This window comes from Podarcis cretensis (genome assembly GCF_951804945.1).
Source record: "Podarcis cretensis genome assembly, chromosome: 6".
NCBI lineage: Eukaryota > Metazoa > Chordata > Lepidosauria > Squamata > Lacertidae > Podarcis > Podarcis cretensis.
In genome coordinates, this window is record NC_137175.1 from 48,481,850 (window position 1) to 48,496,766 (window position 14,917).

The window sequence follows — 14,917 nt, forward strand, 5'->3', positions numbered from 1 at the left end:
CTGGATTTGAATTGAGGCCTCCAACTAAAACCTGCACAATGTAGGCTCGTCTTTGAAAGAAGATGCCTGTTTTCATCTATTTGCCTCAGCCAGAACAAGTTAACACACAAGATTGTAAATTAAAACAAGGGAACACTATATAGTACAACCAAAAGTATGAATCCATGTGCCATTTAAATAATGGTAAGTCAACCATTTTCTGGTTGTTTGAAGTATTTGAAAGTTAAGTGATATCTGAATGTAATGAAAGATATATCTGCTGTCAGTGCTATTTATTTTTTTACAGACTGTGTCTGCTGCCTACACAGACAAACATTAATTACTTCACTACAAAGCCTTTCCTATGGCAAGAAGCAGAAGTCAGTTGGAAGCAGCTAACCAACACAATGAATCAATTAAAATATTACAAGATTGTTGCATCTATATATCAACAATATAATTTGTGAACTGCTACTTAAGTAAAAAAGAGTTGTTAGTAAACTCAAAGCAAAAGTAAACAAAGCCATAAGCAAAGAAAAGCATGCAGATCTCAGAAAAGAATGGATTTCAAGAACTGACAAGTCCCAATACTGACCATACAGAAAAGGGAAAAGTTTGCTACCACAACCAACAGTGAACACAGCAAAAAGCCAAGTTTAAAGCAAAATCCAGATGCCAGGTCCAAGTGGGCATTCAAGAACAAGAGTACCCAGAACACGTTATTCTGATATGGCTACTTTCTGAGAAATCTTCCTGACTTAGAATATGTTTATAACAAATTCTACATCACAGTTCAATTAGTCATTCCAGATCATTGTAGTAATTCAGTTAGTAAGATTTTATTATTTTTAATAAAGAACTTGTCTCAAATAGGTAAATAAAGGTACATTACTTGAAGACACAGGCCCAGCCCCCGATTCCCTATTCACAATTTCCAAATATGGAGAGCACCCTAATATGGGTCAGGGTAGAAGAAATATGAACTCTGTTCAACAATAACTATATTAGATTTTACTCAGTACTACCAGATACAACTTTGGTTATGCTCAAACCTCTAGCAATTTTCAAAACACATAATTTAGCTATGAAAGTTAAGTCTGCACATGCAGCATATTAACCCATTACAGCTTGGGCATTTAATCATTCCCTTACCTGTAGCTGCTGATCATCAATGTTTAAATTGACAACTCCCACTAATGGAGCCCCCAAACCCACTATCTCCTGCAGATCAGATTTCCAAGAGCTGAGCAATAAAACCTTGCTTTACAAATTCCTGCCACTGGTTAAACCAATTTGCATGCTGTGTGTACTCACAGAATTCCTATAATGTAAGCCAATGTGTTATTATTCCTTGAATGCATATCCATTATTCCCATTAAGAAGCTGACAGAAATGGTTATCACTCCCCACCCTAGCCTTAAATAACTGCCACATATGGAGTGAAGATTTGTGGAAGGCAAACACAACTTCATTTAGGACCATTCAAAAAGAGGAGTATGTACATGTAATAGAGAAAAGAATACAAATATTTATATTGTAAAAATGAAAACTGCACCCAACATAGTTGAAACATGTCTATTTTGCTCTTTAGGCAAGAAACTTTTTTTTCTACATACCTCAGACAGAAAAGGAGAAGGAGAAAGACAACTGTAAGGGTCTTGGAAAAGGAGAAGTGAACAAGAAGAAGTGAAAGCAAAGGGATAACACAACAAAAACAAGGAAAAAATCCAACATGTAGGCTATAAATGTATCATATAGTTTTCACATTTGCCTCCTCTATTCTGGGAAAGTTTGGTAAAAAACAACCATAAAATAAATGACTTTGACCATCTTCACACGTTCTAATATTAGCCTAAAACCTAAAATAAATGTGTTAGTTTTTTCCACAAAGATCAACATCACACACTCCCCTTCATGAAATATTTAATAGTCAGAAAACTAAATGCAAAAATATATTTTATTTCCCTAGGATTCAATCCATTTATTTATTACTTTTAGACAGATACCCTGGAAACTTTTAAATGTTTCATTCCCACAGAACATATTTTGGTGGACACAGTGCAACTAGACAAAATATCAAGATATTCTTATCTTTCAAAATCTCTCCATTAATAACTGATAAAAGGGTTGCACGGATCCTGCCAATGATTTAGACTTCAGATTAGGGACCAAATACATCTTCTGAATTATACACAGAATGCTTTTTTATATTATAGAGTGTGCCAGTATGTTAAAGAGGCTTAAGTATTGGACTAGGACCTGGAGACCAAGATTCAAGTCCCCACTCAGTCATGAAGCTCACTGGATGACCTTGGGCCAGTCCCTGTTGCTCAGCCTAAGGCTGTTGTGTGGATAAAATGGGGGGCTGGGGACAGAATATTTAGCTAGTGGTAAAGCCATGAGTCTGCACATGATAAAGAGTCCTGTGGCATAATGCGGGAGGAAGCAGCAGACATTCAAATGAGGCTCTGTAAGCGCTATGCAAGTATCAGGTTGCACCAAGGTATAAAGATGGGCTGATAATTTCCCATCTTTATTTTTTAAAACAAAATTTATATACAAAAAAACAACTGGTACCCTGGTTTGCTTCTATCTTTAGGTGAAATGCCATACAGGTTTACTTTTTGTGTGACCTGGACAGGTAGAGAAGAATGAAGAGAAAGTAGATAGTATTTATATTATCAGAGGTAGAAAGTTCAGGTGGGTAAAAGTTAAGTATAGGTGGGGTGCAAGGTAAAAAAAAGTACACTTTTGTTAATAAGACTGCCTTTCTCTTTAGGAAGGTAAGAAGCAGATGCTCCAACCCAGAGCTATAGCCCTTCCTCTTTATTCTGCTTTTCCATCTATCCAAGTCACACAAAACATAAACCTGTGTGCTTCATGTAAGGATGGAGACAAACCTAACAGCTGGTTTTTGTAGTTCCAAAGATAGGAAATTTGCTATTGTTTCTTCCTTTCAAGTAAACCTTGGTACAACGAAACAGCAACACAGCATTTAAGAGTTCCATGTGACAACCTACTACCTCTTCCAATATTTTGCCTTTAGACTCTTCCAAAATGCACAGCCATGGTGTTACTACCAGCCATGCATTCTCTTCCCAAGTCTTGATTTGAGAACTCGATTGCTTGTCCACTATTTTGGTTGGCTTAATAAAAGTATTGCCATAATATGGATTTTGGAATTTTTCTTATGGGCCAACACAGAATCCTTTATTTTGTGTCATATTTACAAGTTACATAAGAACAGATTAACAGATCTACCTGTAGATTATATATTCTTCCCTTTTACAAGCCAAGTCACTGACTTGGGGCTGCTAAACATTATGAGGGAACCTGTCTTCTCATAGAACTTTAGTATCAAAATTGAAGTAGTTTGACAGGACATCTGAATTACTGGAACTGGAAAACAGATCTCTGAGATGCTGAAAAAAGTAATTACATTTTCCCTTCAAGGTGGAAGGCCACTTTCAAAGCTTTTAAAGAGAAGAACAAGCAAAGACAGAGAAAGTGAAATAATGCATTTCAACCACCTGCAAAAAGCATTCTTGGAAAATGCAGCAGTAGTTCTCAAAATGCATTCATCTGCATAGAAAGAATTCCAACACCAAAGTGCAGAGCTGGTTCCTAAGCCTTCCTTGGGTTACATGTTGCTGTGTGTGAAAATGAATGTTTCAGTTAATTTTTAGATGTTTTTAAAGGATACGGTCTGTACCAGGGAATAGCGTTCTTCCAGTCAACAGTTCAGCCATAATACATCCAACAGACCAAATATCAACTGAGGAAAAAGCAGAATGAATTTAGAAGCCAGACTCCTCTAGCCAGATCTCTGTTCCAGTATTCCAAAAGATTTAAATAAAACCAATTGTAATGGTTAACCTAATCCTAAAATGCTTAGCTTTAGTATGGCAGCAAGAAAAAGCACGTATTTGTACTCTTGATAAATATGAATTTGACAATTTCAGATGTAGACCCGATTCCGTTAATGATATAGATGTCAAATTATGCTTGAAAAATTAGATCTCTTATATTACAACAGTGAGGCAATTCCATTGTGCCACAGAATTATATGATACAGTTTTATTATACAAATCTCTGATGGTTTGATTAATGAGACACCGTACCTGTTTGATTGTAATGCATCCAGTTCAGCATGATCTCAGGAGCTCTGTACCACCTAGTAGCTACATACCCCGTCATCTCATCATCTGTGTGTCGTGCCAATCCAAAATCCAGAATCTGCAGAACAGGGAAGATAGTAATGCACTGGTACATTTATTTATTTTTAAAGGACAAACTGGACTTTTGATCTGATTAGCTACAATTGCAGAAGATGCAAAAAATGGATGAAAAGAAATGTTGTTGAACACTTCCAGAAATAGGTTTGGTGAAACATACTTTTGTAAGACTAAATTTGTCAAGGATTTACAGCTCTTATGTGACTCCCTAACCGCACTGTGCCCAATTTCAAACAAGAGCAGTTCAAGAGTACCACAAATACACAACCATGGAATAACTAAAGTGGAACTTTTATTAAATACCTTTTGAGCCAATAGTGTACTCATAAATTCTAAAATATTTGCCCAGGGGTCAACAGACTTGCTTATATTAGTGCCTACATTTTCCTGTTAAGATATTCAGGTCCTGACCTATTAAACAAATGATTGCTAGGCTGCCCACAAGCTATGTGTACACTAACCCCACCTTACCTTCAGCTCACAGTCCTCATTCACAGCTAGGTTACTAGGTTTTAAATCCTAAAAGAAAGAAAAAAAGAGATACTGGTGTCACAACATTGCAATGATAAAAAAGCTATCCCAACCATGAAATTTAGCACTGGCAACATCTAATGTATTCCTCAACTTTCAAAAATAATCTTCAGAAGTTAACTGTAATACAATCCTACCATAATCCACACTTCACTGAGATTTTCAGCAGCATGCATCAGCCATATGTATATAAACAAGAATTAATCCCACCCCTGAAAATCCAACCAACCAAACAAACAAACAAATGAAACAAGTCAAATTACAGTTCTGTACTCTGCAGGCACATGTTAAGAAAAGTGATGGCCAGAGCCAACCCCATGGTAAAGTGAACTATGCCTGAACAGAATCTGTCTAGACTCACTCTCTCCCAGCATTAACTAAAATATTTATTGCAATTTTATTGAACTTTTAGCTTAATTTTACTGCTGCTTTGATATACAAAGATCTAATGCTACAACTTCCCAGGATGCTGCTTTCATTGAATAGTTTACACTAAAAATAATACTCACTCTGTGTATTATGTCAGCTGAATGGATATACTGAAAATAAAAAATATTTTGAAGATTAGGTTCAGACACTATTTTCCATTATGAAGGTCCATGCCTTGTGAAAGTCTATGTCTTGTATTACATTTACTCATCTAGCATTCAGTGGTTTTGTAATGACGTTTGAGAAATGTCTGCTCTAAGTTTGTTCCTTTGAAGATAACCAAAGTCATTTCCAACCAGAAAGGAAGAGGGAATAATGCCTGCACAATGTTCATATTTTCATCCCTTCATATTTGGTTCTTCCCCATTCTGTGGCAAAGTACAGATGCATTTTGAAACTACTGAATCAAAGTCTGCATCCGTCTGGTGCCCCAGAAATCTCACAAGATAGTAACCTCACAAGGTTCACAACATTTAACATTTAAGAGGGCATCTAGAAGTTCTGGAAGGAACCTCTACTTAAAAAATAACAATAATTTATAACTCGTTTCCAGTAAGGTTGTGCTATTTGTTCAAAGCCACACAACTGTTTCTCTGAGTTAATGCATGCAGTGTGTTTCCTAGATTAGAATCACCTGCATATGACAAACCAATAAGGTGAAGATTTCTTCTTCAGGTCAAAAAATATAGACTTGAAATTGGCTCTCACTATCTTTCTGTGCCTCTCAACACCCTGCCTTGTTTTCCTACACAGAAGGGTGAAACAAGATAGCACCACTGAGCAGAAAGTATTGCCTTCTGCCTTGCTATCTCCAGCAGGATCCCATTCCCTTCTTTCCCTCTAGGTAACTTTTTTTTTTTGCAGTGCCTCCCCCCACCACCAAAAGGAATGTTAACACATAAAACAAAATCCTCCCACACAGAAAGAACATTTAGTTCCTCTGAACATGAGGAGAGCAGAATACAAGAGGCAAGTCTGAGCTGATTCAGGAGAGCAGCATGTAATGATATCTTTGCCTCTCTTTAGACTCTCAAAAAGAACAGCTAATATTTCATGACTGTCATAATGGGGGTCAGTTCAACCAATTCAGGACCATGTGGTGGTGTTTTTATCTGAATCCAAAGTATGCCTATGGACCTCTCTAATGGGAAGAAAGTATGTCTTTTATTTGCCACTTGCATACAGAATACAATAGTAATAGAGTCAATGCAAATACCTTCAAACCACGAAGAATTTGATAGATTAGAAACTGTACATGGTCATCTGTGAGCTTCTGACATTTCACAATATTGTTCAGATCTGCCCCCATAAGATGGGTTACAAGGTATCTAAAAAACAAGAATTAAACAATGGTATTATCTCCATGTGTTGTAGGTGAGCGAGTCAGAGCATTTATAGAGAAGCACTGGATTCTGTTCAGATTAAGTTAGGGATCAATCACTGGCAGCGGTGGGCTTTGACAGTGCCATGTAGTCACCACCACTTCCACAGTCCTACCAGTCACGCCAGCTAGAGCAGAAGGTGGAAGAAAGGGAATATATCCCTTTGCTGTGCCAGCACCCCAGTTGCCTGGATAAGACCTGTTGCCATCACGTGGCAGCAGGGTGGTCAGCACAGGAGATCCTGTACAGCACAGATCATCCCCCAATCACCCCCTAGCGGGGGAGTTTTCCACTGGCTACTGCTGGCAAGTATACTGGCAGTAGCAGCAGCTTCTGCTGACCTGCCTTTTGGGTCGGTGCAACAGGGTGCAGCTGTTCCCTGCCAACAGCAAAAGGTGGTAGAACCAGGCAGAGGGATAACTCTGTCCCATTAAAATTCCCTCCACCATGATAGAACAGGGATTTAGGCTGGCCTGTTAGCTGCCTAGTTTCCACTGAAATTAGTTACTGACCAACTTCTTCAAATACGACTAAATCTGGATCCAACCTATTGCATTTATGAAAATTCATTGGTTTTATGTATGACCTTTTCACAGCCAGTCGTCTGCCATGGTACAGATACAATTTTAAATATGGTGAGAATACATTGGGCAGTATCTAACTCCGCTGTTTCCATCAGCACAAGGATTTCTTCTTGCACAATGGGACTTCCCTCCCTCCCTCTCCTCCTGCATCCTCTCGCAATCTATTCCAGAGGGTTGAGAAAACCTTCAAAACAGATTTGAGATGTGTTCAGAGGGACAAGATGGGGGAAGTCCCTTTGCACAAGTGGACAAGTGGAAATCCTGATGTGACAGGTACTTAGCACTACATTGGATATAAGCCATTATAAAGAATGTAAACCATTTAGTACAGAGATATACGATACACTTGTGTCGCAATGCAAAAAAGTGTATTCATAACGTAAGACAATAAGCAATAAGACAGTTCTATCTTTTGCAGATTCATGTATAACCCTGCATCTCTCATTGTTTAGAAAGATCCATTCTATTTAAAATTCCAATAGATAATAAGAGACTTCTTAAGGCTGCACTGTAATTTAAATTCACATTTAACGTATTTTCCCTATATTTATTTTGGGCCGGCTTCATGCAAGGTCTTAGCTTGTAGGTTACAGAGGGCTGAGGCCAAGGAATGAATCTCAGATTTGCTCTCCCCGACCACTCACAGGACCTAGAGTATAACCACACAGTCCATCTACTCCTTTTCCTAAGTCAGACTAATGTTTGGCAGGATCTACTCACACAATAATTTACATGTATTCTCCACCCCACCCATATGGCAGGGCTATATGGGAACCAGCTCCTAGTACAAAATAGTTGTTACTTTAAGTATTTTTAAATGTGAAGCCCCAAGAGAAAAAGACGTATTGAAATTAGTAATTTTACTACCTTTCAACGACAATGAAACTAGGCTGATCTCTGCATTGATTCAGTCTTTCCAGTTCTCCACAAGTGTAAGAATATGGTAAAAGGTGTGTACAGGGCGTATGTACATCATTAATAAAATACTTCTACATGGACTTACTGTGACAGGAAGCCTGTCTCAACATGTGCTTTGAAACTGTCACATACAAGTCCAACAGGTTTTATAAACAGCTATTTAAGACATCTGTCATTTGTCTCATCATAGAACTGCAAATATCCATGAGTCTGCCTTGGTACAAAGTAATGACTAAATAAACCAGGGCTCATTCTATGTGACTGAAGATGGTCACATGATTAATACATTACTCCCCTCTTTGCTAAAACGAGCAATATCCTACCAAAACCCAAAAGTCCTTCCATATAGCTAAAGCACTTTGCTCAGTCTTGATTTCCCACTCTCCTCCCTCAATGTGTGACACCTCCCTCCTTTTTAAGATACACTTGCCATTCCTGCTTTAGACAGTAACTGCACCTGCATAAGGTAACCTTAAAGCAACAATAATATTCTGCTACTAAAAAGCTTTAAAATCTCTGTCTCCACAAGTAACTCAGGGCACCTAATTATGGAACATTTAAATTTGTTATGCTTCTATAAGCATAGCAATCCTGTGTACTGTGCCATTTAATTCAAATGGCTTAGGCCTGAGAACTGGATTCAGTAATAAATCAAAACTGTTAAGTTGCAGAATAACTCATATATATTCCCCTTCCAGGCACAAAACCGAGGGGGGAGGGGAATTAAGATCCAAAATTTGGATGGGCTAAAGTTTGAAATTGGAATATTTGAAATTGGAAACCTAAGTAATACACAGCATGTTCTGGGATCTACTGTGCATGAGCAGACATAGAGCCTAGTACAATTGTACCCCGGAAGTCAAACAGAATCCATTCCATAAGTCCGTTCAACTTCCGAAATGTTCAACTTCCAAAGCGCGGTTTCTGGTTGGCTGCAGGAAGCTCCTGCAGCACCCAATCGGAAGCCCTGTCAAATGTTCGGCTTCCAAAAGAATGTTTGAAAACCAGAACACTCACTTCTGGGTTTGGGGCATTCGGGAGCCGGAGCGTTTGACTCCCAAGGTGTTTGAGAGCCAAGGTATGACTGTAAAGTAAAAAAAACACCCTCAAACTGATAACATGACTTTAAAGATTGAGACCTTCACTGAGGATTCTAGATCACACCAGTTGAGAGTTGAGCTACAGTGGTAGCGAGTTGTAAAGGTAATGGTAAAGGTAAAGGTAAAGGGACCCCTGACTGTTAGGTCCAGTCGCGGAGCAGTGCACGGAAACACCGTTTGCTAGAGAGTTGTATTTACAGGCTATTTGAATGATGGGAAATAGTTACATACAGTGAGTTCAATATCCTGTATTACTATTAAGCAGATTTTTCAGTTCGGAGCCAGATGTCAACTTCTTGGCAAATGTCAACATGGCAAAGTAGATATTTACAGTTTTCACACGACTGAATAATTTCTTACTCCCACTACTGAGTAAAGAAAATCTAGTGTGTGAAACAGCCCATAGCTACCTTCCATGCTAATTAATGAAGGGTTGTGACTACATACGTATTCCTCCATATACCTAATTTCATTGTCCAATAGCGATCAAAAGGCCTGTCTAAACTGAAACCTTTGATTCTATTACATTAATGTTCCTTATAGATAAGGACGTTTCCATCAAGGCTGGAAACTATTTCCAACATCAAGGCTATGAAGGGTTACCTACACATCATTGAATTCTTCTAGTGACTTTGCAGGTGTGAACACATCTAGAAGACCAATAACCTAGAAAGGGAAAAAGACACACAAGGAATAACATTTTCTACATTTATCTGCCATTTCCCAACTCACATATATACACTGTCCCAATTCAAAGTGCCTACTACATGAACACATGGACTTGCACATAAATAAGACTTTTATCCTTACACAGATGCAAACTCAAAATAGTTCCTTTAAATCTGGCAACTTTCAAATATCTTGTAATGTGGCATGTTGAAAAATATCAGAAAAGAATCATGTTGCATGCATGGACTCCTCCTGCTTCATCTTTGGCTCCAGATCACTGTTTCCATTGTAAACTATTTTCCTTAATGAAAAGAATCGACAATTGTTTTTTTAAAAGCATAATTGCTACTTATTTTTCAAAAACAAGGGGTGTAAACATATCAAATAGCTCAGCGCTACCTCCAATGTAAATATGCAGTGATACACACTGGGTTGGTTCAGAAAATCATATCTCAGCTTAATGAGATGAGATATAAATGAACCCTGTGGGTGCACATGTAACTTCTTTTCTCTCTTTGCTGTACGAGCAAACAAATCTGGAACTGTGCAAGTATAGTTTCTCAACGGCTCTGAAATGGAGGCCTTGGTTAACAGCTTCAGAACAAGCCACAATATGAGCTCTAACTTCAAAGCATGGCTTGATATCCTGCCCTGTTCGAAAGCAGTTAACTATAGGTTATGAGCTCAGATGTAATGGAAATCTATAGTTAACTGAAGACAACCTAGTGAAACAAAGTAGCTGCATGTTTGGACAAAAGGCTTGTTCAGCTCTCATTTGAATGTGGCCACTGGGTACAAGTCAAGGTAATTTGGTGGTAGTATTTCAACTAAACCAAGTACAGAAGTCAGGGTCAGCTAGCTAAATAGCTCTCTGGCTAGTTAGTACTACAGTGGTACCTCAGGTTAAGTACTTAATTCGTTCTGGAGGTCTGTCCTTCTCCTGAAACTGTTCTTAACCTGAAGCACCACTTTAGCTAATGGGGCCTCCTGCTGCTGCCGCACCGCCGGAACATGATTTCTGTTCTCATCCTGAAGCAAAGTTCTTAACCCGAGGTACTATTTCTGGGTTAGCGGAGTCTGTAACCTGAAGCGTCTGTAACCCAAGGTACCACTGTATAGGGTAATCAGGGGGATGGGAGGGCAAGCATGCCACCACTACTTTCTATGAATACCCTCTGCCCTTACAAATGCGTCATGGAACTCTGAAGGCAGAGGAAGGGAGATGTGACTCATTTGATCTTAATCACCCCCTAGCAAACTGTCTTTTCTAATTAAAAAGGGCTTTCAGGATTCCATTACACGTTTACATGTAACATGTAATTTCATACCAGAGACCATGAAATATGACTTTGTACATTCACCATTTTTTAACAGGCTTTAAATAGAATTTGGAGAAGAGGGTTTTTAAAAACATACATTTGCAAGTACTGCTATCGGTACAAACTGCTCCAGCACTGACAAAAATGGTCTGTTCCCACACAAACAAAATAAACTAAATGTAGGGGAAATGTGACCAGAAGACTACCACATGCTTCACACTAGAATAATAATCCCACAAATATACACATATAGTAAATAGGAAAGCCAATTCATGGCTCAGGCATCTTGACTAGTTCTACTCATGTTTCTTTTTCCAAAAGGCTGATGTAAAGTGAAGATATTATACAGGGTAATCATATTATGATACAGGCTCCATCTCTGAGGCATACAATATTTTCATTCATGTGCACAGCTGAAACCCAAGTGTGATAACTTATTTCAACTGCAGAAATCTCTACTTATCACTAGTGTATATATCTAAATGCACACAGATCAGTGGATGTGTTTTGCAAGTGCCAGAGGGCAGCTATTTTTGCACAAGACATGGAAAATAAAGAGAGCCAGACACTATATTAGTGCTTACAAATAAACCCTATGCATCAATCCCAAGGATTACAAAATGTCCTGGAATTTATCTGACAACATGTTGTTCATGTATCCAACAAAGAATTTTGATTCTTGAACATCTCACTTTTCTTTTAAAGTAAATACATTGTAATGTACATATTTATTTCATTCAAGTATTTGTCATCTGACTTTTGACTAAACATTACCAACACAGCTAAATCTAATCCCCATGGACACAAAGAAGTGATCAGGCAGAATACACAGATGACTCAAGAACTAGAAGGGCCTTGGGCATTATAGCTGTGGTCAAGACTACAGTTAGGGCTTCTGTGATGTGTAGTTCCTTGCCCTAAGCTATGGCTGCTAACCTATGTTCTGCCTCAGTGGTAAATTATTTTCACTCCTCCTCTCCAAACACTTTGTCACTCATAGTTGTGTTAGAAAGCTTCAACTTGGGACAAATACGTGAAAATACTATTTTTATAGTACACTCAGGCCCAGCCAAGTAATTACATTGTAAAACCGCTGCAAGAATACCTTCCTGTTTGAAATGCAAGAACTAAAGATTCTCCTACATTTATAGGAAAATTAAAAATTATGGACCAAACATTACAGTGTGGTTAAAACAGATGAATAGTAAGTAGTACCATCAAACCTCAATTCTCAAACGGCTCCATTTTCGAACGTTTCAGCTCCCGAATGCCAAAAACCCGGAAGTAAATGCTTCGGTTTTCGAATGTTTTTCAGAACCCAAACATCCAAAGTGGCTTCTGCTTGAGTACAAGAAGCTCTTGCAACCAATCGGAAGCCATGCCTCGGTTGTTTAACATTTCGGAAGCTGAACAGTCTTCCGGAACGGATTACGTTCGTCAATCGAGGTTTGACTGTAAGTGCTGTCATTAAAAATCTACCCAAATGCTAGTGAACCAAGGGTTTACATCAGGGTGGTAAATCTGTAGTCCTCCAAATGTTTTTGGGATGCCCTTCACTCCTGACTGTTGGCCATCCTGGATGAGGCTGATGTGAATGAAGTCCAACAACCTCTGAAAGACTGCAGGTTCCTCATTCCTGCTTTAGGAGATTAGGAGGTGCTTTCCTATGTCAGTCACCCTGCTTTTGTAACACCTCTGGTGTTTGCTGGCATGTCTGAAGAAATATTATGAACAGAAACACAACTGTTCCAAAAAAGGTAGTTAAAAATCACCCTAAGGTATATGCTGCTGTATTTATTTAGTACTCTAATTGCATAATTTGTTGGGGTTAGGGTTAAGGGAAGAAAGCAGGAGCACAGATTTGAAGTAGTTTGCACTCTGTGCACACATATTATTCTTGCATACTATGAAATAGTAACACTAAAATTTTCACAGCAGCATAAAAGGTAGAAATGTTTCTGCAACATCCTTCTTATAGTGTTTCAGAAACAAACTGGGACTGTGAGATACTTTGCAACAGTTCTCACATTTTACAATTGTGTAATTAACAGACTCATTATTTTCCCCAAGGTTAGGGTCTCCCCTAATTAATATGGAAGCCATTACCCAAAACAATGAATGAAATGAAAAAAATACGTACTCATGCATTAAGCTAACTTTAAAACTAGAGAATTTAACCAGTATGGAAAGTTTTAATAACATTTGAAATAGACAGGACTCGATAACCACCACAAAATCAGAACTAAGAAACTTCTTAAACAGTTTATAACCAACTGGCTCTAGCATGTTGAAAATACTATGGTACACATATTACATTTTCTCAGCTTTCAGTCAAGATGAAGGTATTGGGAATGAACTTTTGAATGATTCATTTTCTTGCTCTGGCCCCTCTACTCTTTTAACAAAACCCCGACCCTATGGTCTGCCATTTTATCTGTACCAAGTACACCATGGTTATCAAGCCAGCATTCACTCCTAACCTAGGATTCGAAACCACATGAAATGTACATTTCTAGTTTTCTCCCCAAACTTACATTTTCATGTTTCATATGTTTAAGCAGACGTAGTTCACGGTAGGTCCTTTTGGCATGGATGATGGACTGAAATGGTCTGGACAATTTCTTCACAGCCACTCGCAGGCCAGTTTTAGCATCAAAGGCTGAGCTAAAAAACAATAGTTTAAAAAAACAGCATTAAATATGCCTATTAAGACTAAAATAGGATCCCCCCCCATGAAAATGATTCAATAGGTATCTTGTTTCACTGAATGAATACAACTTTGTGCCCAAGAAGAAATAAGTCACAAGTTTAAGGTTTGTGTAAGAGCAGGCAGGAAAACAAAGGTGAAGGTGCTTACAAGTTTTAGAATGAATCATTAGAAGAGTTTTAAGAATGTATTGATGAGTTCGGGAATTGCAGCTGGATTTATAAAGGAAGAATGACAATTTCTGCAATCATTTAGTGACTCACAGCAAAAGATATAGCAATGACTTCCTGTAACTTCGAATATTTCAACCTTAACAGAATATTGTGACATTTCAGAAGCTAGTGCTCGCTGTGTCCAGGTCACAGCATTAGCAGACATATAAGGGATGTCTCCAAGCAAGTTTTTTTGTATAAATAAGGCACTGAATACCTAGGATCTCTGGTAGTAAGTGAATTTTCAGGTGATGTTAGCCAATAGCTTTACAGTGATAACTTGAAGGTGGTATGCTACAGATGTCACTGCCTATGGTACACATTTTGCAGATTTTTTGGCATTCCAAGTTTTACCATCAGAAAGCCAGACTACTCCTTACGCTAAAACACACATACAACCAATGTGGTTACAACAGCATACTTTGGTGCCATTGTCATGGGCACCTGTCTATACCTGGGACAATTGTGGAATATTTTCTAAAGTTTATTTGTTTTTCTTAGTGTGGAAAATAGGTACTTGTATACATATCAAGTGTTTTTTTAAAAAGGGGAGTGGAGCATTAGGCAAAACGTGCCTGATAAATGAAGTTGATTAGGTTTGCAATTCACCATCCCGCTGACTTGTGTTAAACTAGTGGAAACCCTGCAGATACAAATGATGCAAAATGCCTTTCTGCAAGGATCCACTGATACATCCAATTTTCTATTCTAGAGCAGGGCTAGTGCCACACTAGCAGGAAGCAGGAAGCCACTCGCACTTCTCAACTGACTCTAGACTAGTATGGATTTGCTTTTCAATAATTTATCTTTGGTACCTGATCATAATATGGAATTGATGAGGCATTTTTAATA

General features: G+C 38.3%; 1 protein-coding gene across 2 annotated transcripts in view; it reads right to left on the minus strand.

Annotated features, from left to right (window-relative positions):
• The window catches only part of MAPK14 (mitogen-activated protein kinase 14), a 30,970-nt gene that overhangs the window by 11,927 nt on the left and 4,126 nt on the right, over positions 1-14,917 (minus strand). For both annotated transcript variants that reach the window (XM_079980628.1, XM_079980627.1), the window contains exons 2-8: positions 13,681-13,810; positions 9,766-9,824; positions 6,391-6,502; positions 5,255-5,284; positions 4,686-4,733; positions 4,101-4,215; positions 3,683-3,754 (exon numbers count right to left, since the gene is read on the minus strand). In XM_079980628.1, the coding sequence (XP_079836754.1) occupies positions 3,683-3,754; positions 4,101-4,215; positions 4,686-4,733; positions 5,255-5,284; positions 6,391-6,502; positions 9,766-9,824; positions 13,681-13,810 (566 nt within the window). The remainder of the gene's footprint in view (positions 1-3,682; positions 3,755-4,100; positions 4,216-4,685; positions 4,734-5,254; positions 5,285-6,390; positions 6,503-9,765; positions 9,825-13,680; positions 13,811-14,917) is intronic.